This window comes from Cetorhinus maximus, chromosome 4, assembly GCF_964194155.1.
Source record: "Cetorhinus maximus chromosome 4, sCetMax3.hap1.1, whole genome shotgun sequence".
In the NCBI taxonomy this organism is placed as follows: domain Eukaryota; kingdom Metazoa; phylum Chordata; class Chondrichthyes; order Lamniformes; family Cetorhinidae; genus Cetorhinus; species Cetorhinus maximus.
Window position 1 is genome coordinate 46506967 of NC_135882.1, and position 18741 is coordinate 46525707.

At 47.3% G+C, this 18741-nt stretch overlaps 1 protein-coding gene across 3 annotated transcripts in view; it reads right to left on the reverse strand.

Annotated features, from left to right (window-relative positions):
* sugct (succinyl-CoA:glutarate-CoA transferase) overlaps window positions 1-18741 on the reverse strand; it is a 596483-nt gene that overhangs the window by 116415 nt on the left and 461327 nt on the right. For 2 of the 3 annotated variants that reach the window (XM_078540128.1, XM_078540131.1), the window contains exon 13: window positions 454-517. The exons of the other annotated variant lie outside the window; for it this stretch is intronic. In XM_078540128.1, the coding sequence (XP_078396254.1) occupies window positions 454-517 (64 nt within the window). The remainder of the gene's footprint in view (window positions 1-453; window positions 518-18741) is intronic. 3 annotated transcript variants of the gene reach the window in all.

Genomic DNA, 18741 nt, shown 5'->3' on the forward strand with positions numbered 1-18741 from the left:
AAAATTTAAGTTAATTGACTGTTCAATGGTCTTAACAGGCCTTTTAATTGTCGGCCAATCAACTATTTTTGAAGTGTAGTCACTGCTATGAAGGCAATGAGCCAACTGGTTTGATCAGAGCAAACTCCCAACATCACCAATGAGATAAATGACCAGTTATCTTATTTTTGGAGGTGTTAGATAAGGGATAAATGCATCTAGTACTCTATGCTCTTCTTTAAATAGTTTTGTGGGTTTCAGGTCAGAAAACTCTCAAAGACAAAAGTAATACTAAGTTCAGAAATTATTGGTGCTTCTATCGTTTTCCAGAAGTTTTATGCTTATACAATAAACGCTGCAACATTTGCTTGTTCTCCTTTTTCTTGCCAGGTAGGTTGCCTGAATAAACTAACAAGTACAGCAGCTAAGGATACTTGGTTGTGCTTTGGCAAATAGAAGGAACTGTTAACCTACCTGGAACAGCTATGTTTCCTGCGGTTGGATGGTCCATTTCCAAAATGAGGTCATTATGCATTACCTAGAAAAAGAAATAATAAATGAGTTTAGTTACCACAATTTGTCAATGTTTTAAATCAAATTGTGAATTCATGGCCATTATTATAACGAATTACTCTGTGAATATATGGCCTCGCTTTGTAAAGTTCTATGATTCTGTGATCCCGGGGGACAGGCCTATAGTACCATTGCCTTGATTTTCTACCCTGTACTCTCTGCAAGCCTAGCTCCCCACTGGGAACATGGATTGTGGAAAAATTTCCAGAGACTGAAAGTCTAGCTGACATGTCACGAATCTTAGGCAATCATATCACTTATTTAAAGTTATCTAAAATGTTAATTTTGTAGTTCAGCACTTGATAATCAATGGTAGCTAAACTACCGCAGTCCTACATAAAAATAAAACGTAAAAATAAAAATTCATAAATATTGTATTCTCAACACACTCTTCAAGTGGACGTTTTGTCGCAATTTTCAGGATCAAATATGTTCCATCAACATTTATTGACTGAATTTTCAGACTTAGAAAGCAGTAATGTACTGTACTCCTACATGGATTCCAGGCACTTGCTTTCTAAGCCAATTTATTACCACATTAATCCATTTATGGGCTCCTCACTGAATGGCAGTATTCAGTTGTTTTATAGCAGCATACATGTTAGATTGATGAAGGTTATGTGGTCTCTATTCATGATCACCACTCCATATTATTAATGTCCACAGGCTTGGTCTCCAGGGTATTTGCTAAACCATATAAATGCTTGCCAGAAACTGAAAAAGGCAATGTGGAGTGGAGAGGTTGCACTGGATCCTAAATCCTACATCCTTTCAGGAAATCAGTGTTTCTGTAAAGGAATACTTCTTCATATAAAATAGTTTAACTAGAATGGGCAAAAGACCCTAATAACCTAAAATTCAGTTATTTTGCTTCATATGTCTCCTTCCCTCACTCCTTCCTTGTCTGTTCATCTTTCATACACAATTTTAACCCAAAAATAGTAGTTGGATTTAGGTTGGTTGGAGATTAAAATCTTAAAAAATAGATTCCCAACCCAAACCTGCCTCTAACTCACCCACATCGACTTTAACTGAGGTGGGAAGATGGGCGGGATCCCAGTCGCTCCAAAGTGAGTTGGCCCTTTAAATATAATAATGAGGCTGCAAGCCTCATTGTTGTTCAGCTTCTCAACTTCCACTGTGGTTGGCTGGGTTTCCCCGAGTCTCAGAAAATGCAGCAGCTACATCCAGGTGAGGGCTAGCCTTGTGCACAAGTTGAGCATCTTTATACCTATTTCCTGGCTCCAGCATGCCTGCTTGAACAACCCTTGATCAGGCACATTTCCAACCACTCCCCCCACCCCCAAACCCTCCGCACCCAAAGCCTCTAATCCTTTGCCAGGTCTCAAAAGTGCACCACTCCACCCAGGTTAACACCAGCACCCACCCCTCACCCCCCTGTCATCTGGGGCCTCTTATCCCTTCCTGGATCTCCTGGCCCTTCCCTCACCCAGGTCTCTTATTCTCTCAGGCCTGCCCCATGATGCCTCCAATCCCTCCTACTGTCCTGGGATCCCAGAATCGGCAGCTGCCCTGGGATCGACCCTGCAACTTCCCCACTAACTGTTTCTCTCTCCACAGGTGCTCCCAGATCTGTTGAGTGATTCCAGCATTTTCTGTTTTTATTTCAGATTTCCAGCAACTGCAGTACTTTACTTTTGAATGATTTTTGAAATATATTCTTGACTTGTAAGAACCAATTTGCATACAGCAAAGTTTCACAAACAGCACTGAGCTAATTAACCAGTTAACCTATTTTGGAGGTGTCATTTCAGGGAAGAGTGATAATCCAGACAACTGCACCCTTAGGGAACATGGAACTGCTCTGCATTTCAATAATTTGAGCTTACATAGTTAGTAATAGTGATAGTAATAGCTAGTATTTTGCACAGATGTTGGTTCTCCAGGCAAGACAACGTGTACATGGCTTTGTGGATTCCACATGTTAATGAGGCAAGGTTCTGGATCGCTTCTCGGCCTTTGGCTAAGATCAAGTGTAGTCGTGAAGCGATGGCTATAACCAGTTGAGCCCCATACCATGGGGTACGTAACACCGTTCGGGTGACGGTGAAAGACAGCGAAGGAGGAGCACCCATGGATCGGGCCTTCTTCATCAAGCGGATCGTGTTGAAGGTGTATGGATTTGAAGCGGAGGAGATCTACTCCCTGTAAGACTTCCCCTGCGCTGGATTTTTCGACATGACTTTCAAGCGTGTGGCAGCTTGCGTCAAGTTCCTGAAGGTGTTCAAGGAGAAGAGAGACCAGCCGGAGATGAAGATCCTGACGGTGGAGCCGCTTTTTGTTCTGCCGTTGCAATGGGACCGTGTGGTGACTGTGCCTCTCTACAACCCCTACGTCCCCGTCGCTGACGTGTTCACCTTCCTCGCCAGGTACGTCGACAAGGTTGGGAGCTGCACCGAGGTTAGAGACGCCTTCGGGATTTGGACATGCAAACGCCAGGTTAAGGTCACGCTCAAGACTGACGGTAAGGGAGCCACCTTCCACCCTCCTTCCAGCTTCGCTATCAGGGGAAGCCGTGGCTACCTTGTCTACGCTGGGCAGCCCAAACTTTGTCGCTCATGCGGCAAGTCTGGTCATGTGGTGGCCAACTGCAGCGCCGCCCTCTGCAAGAACTGCAAACAGGAAGGGCACCAGACAAAGGACTGCAAACAGACTAAGTGCTACAACCTGTGTGGCGAGGCAGGTCACCTCTACAGGACTTTCCCCAAACGCGGCCTCACTTATGCACAGGCAGCCAAAGCCAACGAGGGGGAAGCAGAGGAAATGCTTCGTGTTACTACTACCAAGGACACTTGCAACACTCCAATCACCAAGGCCCCCAGTGAGAACAACGGGACAAAGGAGGACACAGAGAGGGACAAGGTGGAGGAAAAGATTGAGGCAGCAGACAGCCAATCAACAGCACTGCCCCTGAACCTCCCACTCCTCAGGAGAGCGAATCAATGGAGGAGGAGGAAGCAGCGGAAAATCAGCAGGGGGAGTGGCAGCTGGTGAAGAGAGCCAAAAGGAAGAAGGGGCTAAGAAGGTACCAAGCTACTTCCCAGACAAGTGGCAAGAGACGTCTCCCTTCCGACACGGATGACAAGGGCAGCTGCTCTTCGGACGAAGAAGGGAAAGGGCGGCATCTACAAAAGAAGCGGCAAAGCTCTAGGGAGTTGGAGGACGAGATACCCGAGCTCCAGAACATTGGAGACAATGAGGAGACCAGCGCACCCCAACTTTGCCCACAACCCGAAGAGGCCAGCGCACCCCAGCCCCAGGAATCTGGGAGCAGTGAAGCGCTCAGCGCACCCCAGCTCTGGGAAGCCGGGAGCAGCAACGTCCCAGAGGGAGGGAGGATTGGAGAGACTTCTCCAACAGAGGACATTTCAAATCCCATTCTCTGCACGAACCCCCAGATGCTACCTGACCAGAACATTGCCAATGGGGAGGTTCAGGACAGTTTCCTCAGCCCATCCAAAGTGAGGCAATTTGTGAACACTATGGGTATGCAGGAGCAGACCAAAGGTCTGGAACTCTCAGAGACAACAGGTTTGGTAAGAGACTAAATGCTTTAAAATGGGTGTAAAGATTGTATCCATAAATGTGAGTAGCGCGATGTGTTGCGACCTTGGACTACCTTGCCAAAGTCAAAGCTGACCTGTTGTATCTGCAGGAGTGTGCGATACCGCACCTCAGCATCTACCGGCAATGGTCACGATGGTGGTCCTATGGGCCATTGGTTTGGTCGGGAGGAAACGACTCTTGCTCCTCCGGACTGGGTATTCTGCTGCGGGGAGGCAACTTCACCATCTCCGAGGTTAAGGAGGTGGTGGGCAGGCGCCTCCTCGTAGCAGACGTAATGTACAAGAATGCTCCACTCCGGTTAATTAGCGTGTACGCCCCGGCACAAAAGGGTGAGCGGCTGGCGGTTTTTCAGCAGCTATCACTGCTGCTGGCAACCTCCAGGTCGGTCATTCTGGGCGGTGACTTCAATTGCATCATCGATGCGGCTGGACGATCCGGCAGGGCCGACAGCAGATTGGACGCTACGTCCAGATCCCTGATGGAAACAGTTAAGGATGCCAAGCTGCACGATATCTTCAGCAAGCCTGCAGACGGAGTGCAACATAGGTACACCTAGTCGCGGCCAGACGGGTCCATCAGTTCCAGCATAGACTTTCTGTTTGTGTCTCGTGCGTTCGCAGTCAGATCCACCGACGTCAAGCCGGTGTTCTTCTCTGACCACTGCTTCCTACTGGCTGACTGTCACTTAGAGGAAGACCAGAGGGTGGGCAAGGGGGCATGGAAGCTAAACGTGCAACTGCTGACCCCAGAGAACATTGAGGAGCTCAAGAGGGATTACAAAGGTTGGAGAATAGTGAAACACCTCTTTGAGTCCCTGACACATTGGTGGGAAGCGATCAAAGGAAACATCAAGAGGTTTTTCACCCTCAAAGACGCCCAGAAAGCTAGAAAGGAACAGAGGGAAATGTCCCGACTCCAGAAAAACATGCAGAATTTGCTCTGGCTGCAGTCGATGGGGGTCGATGTCAAGGAGGAACTCCAAGCGGTGAAGAGCCAGCAAGCCTCGCTCTTTGCCTCGGAGGCCTCCAAGATCCTCTTCCGTTCCAGTGTTCACTCCATGGAGCAGGATGAGACGTGCTCACGTTTCTTCTTCCAAAAGGTACACAGAGAGAGCTCTGTGATCAGCAGCCTGAAGGAAGAAGACGGCTCAGTAAAGTCATCGCAGTCCGACATTTTGAGGATCAGCAAATCCCTTTATGCCGATTGTATGACATGAAGCCCACAGACAGCACGGCCTCCCAGTCCTTCCTGTCCTCTATCACGGAGGTCTTAGACGACAGTACACGGGAGAGCCTGGACAAACCGCTAACTCCTGACGAACTGATTAAGGCCCCAGTCCTTCGAGAAGAGTAAAACCCGGAAGCGACGGCTTGCCGGGGGAGTTCTATTCGGCTCTGTGGGACTGGATCAGCCCAGACCTGCTAGAAGTGTACGAGAGTATGCTTCTGGTCGGCAGCATGTCAGAATCCATGAGGAAAGGCATCATCACCCTCATCTACAAGCACAAGGGGGAGAGAGAGGAAATTAGAAATTGGCGACCCATTTCACTCTTGAATGTGGACTATAAGATTCTGTCCAAGGTCATCGCTAATCGGGTCAAGTCCGCTCTGGAATTGGTGATCCACCCTGACCAGACCTGTGCTGTGCCGGGCAGGAAGATCTCTGACAGCCTCGCGCTGCTCAGGGATACGATTGCCTGTGTGCAGGACAGGGGTGTGGACACCTGCCTCATCAGCCTGGATCAGGAGAAGGCCTTTGACAGAATATCGCACACCTATATGGTGGATGTGCTATCCAAAATGGGGTTTGGGGAGGGAATTCACAATTGGATCCAACTGCTCTACACTAACATCAGTAGCACAGTCTCAATCAATGGGTGGGAATCTGATAGCTTTCCTATTAAATCTGGAGTCAGGCAGGGCTGCCCTCTCTCCCCTGTCCTGTTTGTGTGTTGCATAGAACCCTTTGCTGAGTCCATCAGGAAGGATCCGGGCATAAGAGGAGTGACGATCCCAGGTAGTGGAGGCACTCAGGTCAAAGCCTCCCTGTACATGGACGATGTCGCGGTCTTCTGCTTGGATCCGCTGTCGGTGCGCAGACTGATCCACATCTGCGGCCGGTTCGAACTGGCCTCGGAAGCCAAGGTAAAACGTGGGAAGAGCGAGGCCATGTTCTTTAGGAACTGGGCTGACTGATCCTTTGTCCCCTTCACCATCAGGTCAGACGGCCTGAAGGTGCTGGGGCTATGGTTCGGAGGGACCAGGGCATGCGTTAGAAACTGGAAGGAGCGAGTGTCTATGGTGCAAAGAAAACTGAGCATGTGGGAGCGACGCTCCCTCTCCATTGCGGGTAAGAACCTCGTCATCAGGTGTGAGGCACTCTCGCTGTTGCTGTTGCAGGTCTGGCCCATTCCAGACTCCTGCGCGATGGCGATCACCCGAGCCATCTTTCGCTTTATCTAGAGGTCGAAAATGGATCGTGTCCGCAGGGACGCGATGTACAAGCCTCTAGATAAAGGGGGGAAAAATGTGCCCAACATCAGCCTCATACTGATGGCCACCTTTGTATGCGGCTGCATCAAGCTGTGTGTAGACACTTGGTACGCAAACACCAAGTGCCACTACGTGCTGAGGTTCTACCTGTCCCCGGTGTTGCGAAGGATGGGTCTGGCCACGCTGCCGCGGAACGCTCCAAGTAGTTGGACCATGCCGTACCACCTGTCCCTCGTGGAAAAATTTATGCAGAGAAACACCTTTGACCACAAGTCCATCAGGCAGTGGTCGGCACGTAACGTCTTAGAGGCCCTGCAGGAAAAGGAGAGGGAGGATCCTGTGGGATGGTTCCCCGAGGAGACTGTCAAAGTTATTTGGCAGAATGCCTCATCGCCAGAACTTTCCAAGAAGCACCAAGATATAGCTTGGCTGGTGGTGAGAAAGGCCCTCCCCGTCAGATCCTCCCAACACGCCAGGAGTCTCACCCCCTCTGCACGTTGCCCTCGAGGTGGCTGTGGGGGGATGATACCGTTGTTCACCTCCTTGTGGATTGTGCCTTTGCAAAGAAGGTCTGGAGAGAGATGCAGTGGTTTCTGTCGAGGTTCATCCTGAGCAGTGCTGTGACACAGGACTCTGTGCTCTATGGGCTGTTCCCAGGGACACACACTGAGACAAACATCAACTGCAGCTGAAGGATCTTCAACTCAGTGAAAGACGCTCTTTGGTCTGCCTGAAACCTGTTGGTCTTCCAGCGCAAAGAGTTGTCCCCGACCGAGTGTTGCAGACTGGCAAATTCCAAAGTCCAGGACTACGAGGGACGCACTAAAGCTTGGGGCAGCCGCCGCAAAAGCGCAATGGGGAAAGGTTGCTGTCCAAGACCTTTCTGCCATAGTGCATTGAGGGGCTGGGAAAGGTATAGACCCCTCGGGCTGTATGACTCACAATGAATGTATGCATTGAATACTAATTGTATTATAATTGTATTGAAGCGCCTCAGAGTGCAACATGATGTATGTTAATAACTCCAATACCATTGCACTGTCTGTCTGTATTGACCATATTGAAATGATTGTAATATTCATTGATTGTATTGAAGCACCTCTTGATCCATGTGTAAAAGTTGAATCTGATTGCACTTTTTGTGATGGCCATTTAGAAATGTTTTGTAATGTTCATTCAGATATTTTATGAATAAAGTATATTTTTTAATGAAGGGTTCTACAGCTTCAAGGGCTGTTATTCCACCAGCTGGTCTGTGACCATGCTCAAGGCTCATTAAGGAGTGCAGCAGAATGTGCCCAGAGCAGCACCAGACATACCTAAAAATGAGGTGCCAACCTTTTAAAATTGCCACAGGGCTATATGCATAGGCAGGGAAGCAGTATGTGATAGGCGGAGCTAAGCAATCCCACAACCAATGCATCAGGTCAAAGCTCTGCCACATCCCGTCGTGAATGATGGTGGACAATTAAACAACTAACCGGAGGAGGAGGCTTCACAAACATCCCATCCTCCACAATAGGGGAGCCCAGCTCATCAGTGCAAAAGACAAGGCTGAAACATCTTCAGCCAGGAGTGCCCCCTCCTGAGGCCCCAGCATCACAAGGTGCCAGTGTTCAGCCAATGTGATTCATTCCATTTGATACCAAGAAATGCCTAAAGGTACTGAATATAACAAAGGCTTTGGGCCTTGAAAACATCAGGGTATTACAAGATTTCTGGACTTGCAGTATTTGTGCTTCAAAACTAGCCCAGCCCTAGCTGTTCCAGTACAGGCACAACATTGGTATCTACCTGACAATGTGGAAAATTGACCAGGTATGACCTGTCCACAAAAAGCAGGACAAATCCAATCTGTCCAATTACTGTCATATCACTCTACACTCAATCATGCAAAGTGATGGAAGGTGTCAGTGACAGTGCTGTCAAGCAATAGCATCCTCACTGACATTCAGTTTGGGTTCCACCATAGGCACTTGGCTCCTGAACTCGATACAACCTTGGTCCAAACATGGACAAAGCAACTGACAAGAAGTCAGCAGTTGACCAAGTGTGGCATCAAGGAGACCTAGCAAAATTAAAGCTAATGGGAATTGGTGGGGCAAGTGGGTGTGGGTGGTGTTGGGGGACGGGAATTTTTCACTGGTTTGTGTCACACAAAGGAAGATGTTCATGGTTGTTGGAGGCCAATCATCTCAGCACCAGAGTGTCGCTGCAGCAGTTCCTTACAGTAGTGTCCTAGGCTGAACCAGTTGCTTTTTTTCAGCCGCTTCATCAATGTTCTTCCTTCCATCATAAGGTAATCATAAGGATGTTTGCTGATGAATGCACAGTATTCAGTACCATTCATGACTTCTCAGGTGCTGAAGCAGACCATGTCTGCACACAGCAAGATCTGGACAACATTCAGGCTTGGGATGTTAAACGGCAAATAACATTTGCACCACACTAGTGCCAGGCAATGACCGTCACCAACAAGAGCGAATCAACTACCTCCCTTGACCGTCACTGAATCCCTAACATCAACATCCTGGGTTACTATTGACCAGAAACTGAACTGGACCAGCCATATAAATACTGCGGCAACAAGAGCAGATCAGAGGCTGGGAATTCTGTGGCAACTACCCCACTTCCTGACTCCCCAAAGTCTGTCCACCATCGACAAGGCACAAGTCTGGAGTGTGATGGAATGCTCTCCACTTGCCTGGATGGGTGCAGCGCCGACATCACCCTAGGAACTTGACACTATCTAGGACAAAGCAGCCCACTTGATTGGCATTCCACCCACAACCTTAAACATTCACTCCCTTCGTCACCAGTGCACAGTGGCAGCAGTATCCACTATATACAGGATGCAGTGTAGCAACTTGCCAAGGCTTGTTCGACAGCACCTTCCAAATTTACGACCTCTACCAACTAGAAGGACAAGGGCAGCAGATGAACGCCACCACCTGCAAGTTCCCCTCCAAGCCACCTACCATCCTGACTTGGAAATGTATTGCCGCTCATAGAGGGTCGGTGACAGGCCTGCCAATGCATGAACTACCTTGGTTTGCATGCCCTTCAACATCCTCCTATATGTCGTCACATCAAAGTCCTCATCCAAGTCCTCTGAAGCAGAACTTGTCTGTGACCTCATTCTCTGGGGAGCTAGCACACAAACTATCCTTTCCCTCAGCCTGGCTGCAGCCCACTATGTCTTGTAAGTCACCATGTGCTGATCCCAACTCTATACTGCCAGCTAAAGTTTGGACAGTGAGTTGGTGGCTGAGACTGCCTGATTAAGCGATGATGCTTCTTCATCAGATCATGTGTAGCTCTCACCTATCATGATAAGATTGCAGTGGTTGATCATAAGTGAGTTTTTGGGCATTTAAAAGCAAAAATGTTTAAGACAAGGATTGGCGTGAGGGAAAGTAAGAAGCCCATGGGCCAGGATCTTTAGGTCGACGAGTGGGGATGGGGCCCGGTCTCCAACGCGTAAAATGACGCGGGATGACGTCGGGCGGAACTCCCGATGTCACCCCACGTCATTTCAATTTTCAGATCGGCGGGGGCGCAGCCGAATCAGCTGTACACCTGCTGACCTGTCAATGGCCAATTGAGGCCATTGACAAAGTCATTAACCTCATTAATGGACCTGCCCGTCCAACCTTAAGGTTGGTGGGCAGGCCGGGAGCCCTGGCGGGTTTCAGAAAAAGCATGAAACCTCATCCACGGGCGGGATGAGGTTTCATGAGGGTTTTAAAAAATTTAATAAATGTTTGATTTAAAGTGATGGACATGTCCCAACTCATGTGATAGTGTCACATGAGGGGGCACGTCAGGGAAATTCTGTTTTTGTACCTTTACCATTTTTAAATGTGGAGCCGATGTCCCTGAGGCAGCACTTAGCCTCAGGGAGATGAGTGCGCTCTTTTGCGCACATGCACGAAAGAGTGCACTCTCGGCTGAGGGAAACCCCACCCGCCCGCACAGGGGGGAAATTTCTTCCCATGGTCACACCACCTGCAGTTTGCACTTCGTCAGATAGCAGGATGAGGTTCAGGTGAGATTTAAGAAGGGGCAATAAGTCAAGAACATACTCTCAAGCAAAATGTTCTCAGCGATGCCAGATGCAACTGCTTCGGTGTCAACCGGCCCTACAATTGCAGAGCACTGTTTCCTTCAGAGGGTTCAGGAGATGCAGGCGTTCCTAACTTCTGCCAAACCTTAAACAAAAACAGAAAATGCTGGAAAAACTCAGCAGGTCTAACAGCATCTGTGGAGAAAAGAAAAGTTAATATTTCAAGTTCTTATGGACTCTCCAACCTGTCAATGGCCCATTGAGGCCATTGACAGAGTCATTTAACTAATTAATGGACCTGCCCGTCCAACCTTAAGGTTGGTGGGCAGGCCGGGAGCCCTGGCGGGAATTAGAAAAAGCGTGAAACCTCATCCATGGGCGGGATGAGGTTTCATGTAGGTTTTTAAAAATTTTATTAAAGTTTTTTAAAAAGTTATGGACATGTCACATGAGGGGACATGTCAGGGAATTTTTTTTTCTATTTTTAATATTTTTGACAGCACTTAGCCTCAGGGAGATGAGTGCGCTCTTTCGTGCGTATGCGCAAAAGAGTGCACTCTCAGGTTTAGGGATTCCCCTCTGCCTGCACAGGGAGCGCATAGCGCTTCCGTGTGGATGTCATGCTGGACGGGCCTTAACTGGCCTGTCCACGTAAAATGGCGCTGCGCCCCAACGGGGGAAAAGTCCTGCCCCTGGGCTCTGTCTTTCACCTGTTGCTTCATTTACAATGTTTTACCTTCCAGCCAAGCTTTCCAGTGACAGTTGCAATAGCTTCTGTTGCATAAGTGCAGACCTCTGTCAGAAGGGCAGGCTACCTGTAAGAGGTCCAAGCTAGCTGTGCATTGTGCTATGCACCTGGGCCCCTGCTGAGCGAACAGTCAGTCAGTATCACATTTCTCACGGGGCTACCTGTTGGAATCATTTACATAAGCAGGCAGCACAAAGTTTGCATTCTGCTTGCCTCAACAGGACCAGGTGCAGGGTAATTGTGCACAGAATCCCCGCACCCAATATTAGGTCGAATTCAATTTTATCCCATAGTGCATGGGACAACCACTATATCCAGTCCTCACAGCTATTTAGATATTTAGTATTGTATAGTTTCAATGATTACTTATCATTCAGTCCTTGAAATTGATGCTCTGCTTAAAGGTAGCAAATTTTATCAAATATTTCTAATGAAAACTTTCCTACTGAATATCTATCAGCTTATTCATCACTCAAAGGGGTAGATAATTGACTGTGTTCAATAGTGTAAAATGGTCTGTCAACTCTTTATCAATTGTTTTAAAATGATAATGAGTTGACAGCCCATTTAACTTCTCCCCATTTTTACACTATCACACAAAATCAAGGGCCTGAAATTCTAGGTTGGCAGGTGGGCACGACGGCGGGCCTGGGATTGGCCAGGGAACGGACCGCCGACTGTGATTTCAAGCTGGCTGGCCAATTAATGGCCAGCCAGTGTGAAATGCGTGTTGAAAAGCTCAGCGCTGCCAGGGTGGGGACGGGAAGAGGGTGGGCGCTGACATCAACGCGGCCGTGGGCCAGCGTTGAGAGAAAGCTCTGTGAAGGCAGAGAGCTGCCTCAGAGAGCTGAAGGCCTGAAAAAGCAAAATTAACGGTTTCAAAAGCTGAAAAAAATGTGTCCATGCATCATAATATGTCACCTGAAAATCTAGCTATTGAAAATGCAGTGCACAGAAATTTATTTATATTTTATTTCATCACGGAAACCTCATGCTGCCCGTGGATGAGGTTTCATGAAAAATGTAAAGGCCGCCTAGCTGATTCGCCCGTCTGCCAACCGTAAGGTTGGATAGACCATGAAAAATCGGAGTCAATTGCTCCATTGGGCTTAATTGCCCTCTTAATTGTTGGTGGATGCGCTTCTGACTTTTGCGCGCACCCGCCAACCGAAATATCATGCGAGCGCAGGATGGTGTTGGGATGCTCACCCAACGTCGTCTCGTGCGATTTCACGGCAGATCAGGTCGGGCGCATGCCCACCCGCCAAGCTAAAAATTCTGCCCAAGATCTATCCCAGTAACTCCAAATGTATCAGTTTACATTTGTCTGGTATTCCAGTTAAAATAGCATTGTTAGCAAGGCAAACTGTAGTTCTGTGTATATCCTTAGATAGAATGTAAAAAAATAGGCAAACTAGATGAAAGGATACCTTGATCAGTGTTTTACAAAAACCCTTCAATTATACAGTATTAACCATTTATATGGCACCATCCTCATTTTAGTTCCCAGTGGCTGTAATCAGCCAGCTGATACTAAAAAATTCCATTCGATGGAATTAGTATACACTTATGTCAAAGCCAAATACATAAATTACAGATCCTGTCTAGGATTTTAAGTTACATAGGCTAGTTAGTCAAGCAGGCACACCAAATGTTTTTGAATGTACTGACTGAAGTCAATTGAAGAAATTTGAATATACTATTACACGCTTTGGAGACTGCAGGCACAGCATGTGGCGGCAGGCACGATTTCAGTACAAATTTGTCCTGATATATGATTAACATTTATTATTAGTTCACAATAAAATGAGGAAGAGGTGGATTTTTGTGCTAGCCTTAAGCCCTACAGTAATGAATTGGTAATCAAAAACAAAGTCCAACCTCAATCCGCACCCTGTGCTCATAGTGAGTCAGAAAAGTGCTGCAGACTGACACCATCATAACTCGAATGCTGTTTCAGTCAGGATTAGCGAGACTGTGTCAATCATTGTGAGCTCACAATAAAGGGGAAAACCTTCTTTTGCTGTGGCATTTATGGCTTTAGGTAATCCAGAAGAAACAAAAGATATTCTTTAAACAATTCGAGCAACTCAGCTTTAATGTGTAACTTGTAGGCTGGGATTCCACCAGTCACATTTTCAAAACTTTTCAGGGGCAAAGTTGCGCACTGCTCTCTTTTTCAAACAAATTTTCTTGTATATTGGTTATAGAGTTGTATGTTGCTGTTTTAATACTTACTGTCTTTTGAAATGGAAGAAAATAACTCAAGGAGATCTTGTAAAAGCCGTCTAATTTGATTTTTTTATAGTTTGATCTGTCGATCTGCTGCTGAAACCCAGATTGGAATTCTACCTTTATCTCACCAGCAGGAGGCATGGTTATTCCTTTCCCTGCAGTGTATTCTAAGTCCCATATATCTGCTACTAGCAGATATAAACATTAGGAAACCACAGTGATATCATTCCACCCATAAACCCATGGAGCAGTGATGAGAAGCAAATGCTAAAGCTGCAATGTTTCTAATGAATAATCTCCACCCAAAGTATTAACCTGTCTTTTCTCTTTCAGATGCTGACTGGTCTGTTGTGCATTCCTGTTTATGTAAATGATGTAAACTGGACCGGTCCAGTTCAATTCAAGTTTCAGTGATATTTGTAGGTAAGTTAAATGCCTGAGGAAGAGTTTCCTTTAAAATTGCTTTTAAAATGTTAATCCTTGTTTGAAAAATCAGAACCAACACACACAACACATTCACACAAGAACAAGAGTTCAACAAGAATGTCAACTTCTTGTGTACAAAGGATTAGGTGCTAATATGCCAGGAAGGTTATGGTCAGTTTGCTTCATTCTTGATAAGTTCTGTGGGTAACATCTCGAATTCTGAATTCCATATTAATGTATATTATCTAGATTTCCCTTTAATACCAGAAATGGTTTTATCGATCTTTTCCAGCATCTACAAAGCACAATATTATGTTTCTGCAAATGAGTTACATGGTGGCGGGATCTGTGTGCAGTGTCTGCTATCTCTAGCTATTTCTGGCCAGTCAGTTGCACAGTACTAGGTCAGTATTATCATGCATGACCGGAAAATCCAGCTGCCTTCCAAACCCCTTTCTTCATGTCACACTGTGAGCATAATGGTGCAGTATAATCAAATCACTTCCAATCATGGTTCAGAACAATAGACTGAAAAGCATTTTGGGGATCTAACTCGGAATGTTGACTCTTCCAACATCAGCTGGATAGGAGCCAGGGATTCTGAAGGGTGAGATGGGAGGGGGTGTAGGGGGGAGGGTGGGGTGTGGTTGGTGAGCATTGTCAGAGGGGAGGGATAGCATTGTCGTGGGTGCTGCAGGGGAGGACGGTGAACATTGTTGGCGGTGCGGGGGGTTGAGCATTGCTGGGGAGAGGTCGAAGGGTGAGTACTGTTGGGGGAGAGGCCGGGTGTTTTTTAGGCTTGTTCGTAACAGCTCCCACTGTTAGTCACTGTCCAATACTGAGATTTACAGCAGGAGAAGGATTGGGTAAATTTTTATGGAAGTATCAAGCCACTAAGCTCAAGCAGCACAATTCTACCCATCTGGTGTTTAAATTTCCCAGGTAAATACAGCACATGTGCGTGGGTCAGGACTTTTGCAGGGTCACAGCACACAACAGCAGTAAATGTCTCAACATTTGCCGCAGTTGCCATCAGAAGATTCTGCCCTTTATTTATTGTGCATTCCCAGCAGAATGGTTGAGACAAAATGAAGCAGTTAGCTTTGTAGAACTTTGTAGAACTTCCTTTAATTCAGTCATGAAGCTTAAGCTTAACTCAATACAAATGTTGCGAGTTTTCTTGGTTGTTTGCAAAGCTTGAGGGAGGAAACAAGCTCTCTTTGAACAAACAAAAAGAGTGTGACATGTGCCATATAAGACAGTGAGTTATCTTCAGATGTGGTCAACGGTTATTCAAATCCAGGAAGTCCCAAAACTAGCCCAGAAACTGTTTTCAGGGGCACTTAAGCAGCTGTAGGTGTCCAAATCTCAGAGCGTCAATTTGGGATTTCTAAGGGATATAGTTGGGACTAACACAACTGTCTCATAAAAAAAGAAATAAACCCTTGCACATAAAAGTTAGTCACAGAAGGAGAGTTCAAGATTTTGTTTGGAGCATTATACAATTTTCCCTTCCAAATATATATGTAATATATGGGCAGGATTTTTTTCTGGGCGTGCTGGCGCATGCCCAACACGCCCGAATGTGAAATAAAGCGTGTTGACTTTGGCTGAGTGTGCCGACGTCAACGCACACTCTCACAATAGTTAGGTCAACGTGCACTGGAGCCAGCAGCGTGCCTGCTAAAAGGCCTATTAAGGCCATTAAGTTAACAACTGTCCTGAATTTTTCACTGCCCATTCAATCTTACGGTTGGCAGGCAGGCGAAAAGGCCAAGCGGCCTTTGCACTTTTTAGGAAACCTCATCCACGGGCGAGATGAGGTTTCCCAAAGCAAATAAAAATAATATAAAAATTTAACACTTGAATTAAAAACATGTCCCTGCTCATGTGACAGAATCACATGAGGGGACATGTTTTAAGACATTTTTATTTTGTGCATAGTTTTTTTTAAACAGCACTTCATCTCCCTGAGGCAGCTCCATGCCTCGGGGAGATTGAAGTGCTCTTTCACGCACATGCACGAAGTTCGCACTAAGCCCAGTCGCACTCTGCCCCCCGCCCGCACAGGCATCATTGAGCTTACCGCTCATGTTCCAAGCTGGCCGGGCCTTATTGGCCCACCAGCGTAAAATCGCGGTGTGGTGCCGATCGTGGGCGGTGTTCGGCTTTCCGGCCACCGCCCCCCCCGCCCACGCCAAGCACCCCTGCCAAGGGCCAAATTCTGCTCTAAGATTTTTTTTTTGTTTGTTTATCTTTCATTAAATAATTCAGACTAATTTAAACCTAGCCATGGTTTAACATTGCGATTATCTATTGTTCAAAATGGGAGAGAGATTTAGAGACGAAATTAACAAATGGAAGTATTGTTCCATTTGCCCTGGGCATATTATCTCACAAGTGTCATGGTTCTTGCTTTGTCTAGGTGCAGCCTGTTATAATACCATTCCTTCTATATCCAGTTGACAGCCATTTATTTACATTCTTGATTTTATGGATGAATTCCCCTTTGTGAAACACAAAGGGCAGAATTTTCCATTCCAGGCCTAAGTCCTGTGGCCGGGCAGGAGCCAGGAGTATTTCCTGCCACGGAGGCCAGTGGAAATTCGTGCTGAATTGTGCAATGCTAGCCTAACTAATTATGCAGTTGCAATGATCGGCCGGGTGGGCTAGATGACGCGCGCCCTGCCATCATATCTGGGTGCCATATTTAAAAGGCGCCCGGAATCAACTCTTTGTCGCCTACCCACTGTTGAAGAAGGAGATGGCCCACCAATCTCAGGGAGCTCTGGCCGCCAAATTCAGTGATGCTTCCCTCGACATGCTGCTCAATTCAGTGGAGGCCAGGAGGGGCGTCCAGTACCCCGATGATGGAAGGGGGAAGCCAGACCATGTGACCAGCCCTGCAGAGGAGGAAGTCGCCAGGTGGCCAGTGCCCATGGCCTCCACCGGATGACCGCCCTGTAGTGCCAGAAATGGATGAATGGCCTCATCTATGTCGCCAGGGTAAGTGAACCCTCAGCTGCTCACACTCACCTTACTGAATGGCAGAGTGTCAAGGGCATTATCTGTGTGGCCCATGCATAAAAGAGCTACTCAATGTGATAAGGTGATGCCTCATTGCCCCACCACATTCCATCTAGTCTGCAGGTGGAGAGGCCACTCTGGGTCCCTGACCCTTCCACACAGAGAGCTCAGATGCTGTCTGGGTGGTGGGGGGGGGCGCAGGGAGAGGGGTGGTGGGCATTGAGGGCATCAGCAAGCACCGCTAATGATATGCCTCTGTGAGCCTTATCCTTCCTATGCATGGGTCACCACTTTGGATGGTGCTGCCCCAGAACCCTTGTGGGCAGCCTGCAGTGCATCAAAGACATGGCACACAATCCACTGGGTAATTTGTAAAAGTGGAAACATGAGAAGGATATATGAAACCCAATTGCTGTCAACCCCATCTTCTCTCTTTGCACAGCAAAGATTAAGGCACAACAGGAGAGAGAGAGAGATGGGGGGTGGGGGGGTGCACCTGACCTTAAAACCCTTACTGTGTTCGAGGAACAGGCAGCCCCAGTTAGCAGGGAAGGAACCAGATTGAGCCTGAGCAAATGGAGAGGTCAGCGGGCAGCGTCCATCCAGTAAAGATCCATGTGTAATATAGTCACATAGAAACCTAAGGGTCATGCATTCCTCCATGTTGGCCGTAGCTCATGCAGTCACTCACTCTCTCCTCTCTCACTTACAGGTGCCAGCAGGAAGAGGGGAAGGCCACAAGAGGAAACCCTGTCCAGCAGGTACTCCAGCCCACAGAGGATCGAGGACATTGGGGAGGAGGAAGAAAGTGCACCTATAGAGCCATCAGAGCAGTCACCTGCACCCTCCACCAGCTCAGAGACACACATCTTGGTGGGTACTCGATCTAACTCAGGCAGGCTTTCACATTTTCACATTCTGGTGATCACTGCGTGGACACATAACCGCAGCAGGAGGAGGCAAGGTCAGCCAAACTCACCAGTACTGGAAGGGCTGCTGGAGAAGACGCATCTGTGACATCCAGGTTGGATGATGAGCCTCTGGGATTGGCCCTGCCTGAGATGCTGCAATAAGCGGGGAACATGAGGCAGAGGTGTCGGAGGTCCTCAAGAGTGGCACATGAGGTGGAGGAGTCTGTCTGCCTGCCGACTGATGAAGTAGTACTGACATGTGCGCACATCAAGGTCTCCATGGGGAGGGTGGCGGATGCCATGGAGAATCTGGTCGAGCAGAACGCCCTTGCATCATCTCCAAATTTTGAAATTGTGCCCTTTACACTCAGGTCTAGGTTATTAGTATAAATCAAGAAAAGCAGTGGCCCCTCGATTTACCATCCCCCAGTCAGAAGTAAGTAAAGTTTTCTGTAATTCATGTTTTTAATGGGCTTGATTAATAATTAAATTGTTGAATGAAGTTTTAGCTGTGCTAAAGACTAATGATTCAAAATACCACACGGTTCAAAATAAAATGCCTACCGCCACTAATATCTTTCACTTTAAAAGCAAAGTTTACTGATTTTTGGGGACTCAGATGATTAATACCTAGGAAAACAACATATTTTCTTACAGTTCCTGCACCTCAAAATTAGCCACACCACCGCTGACCTG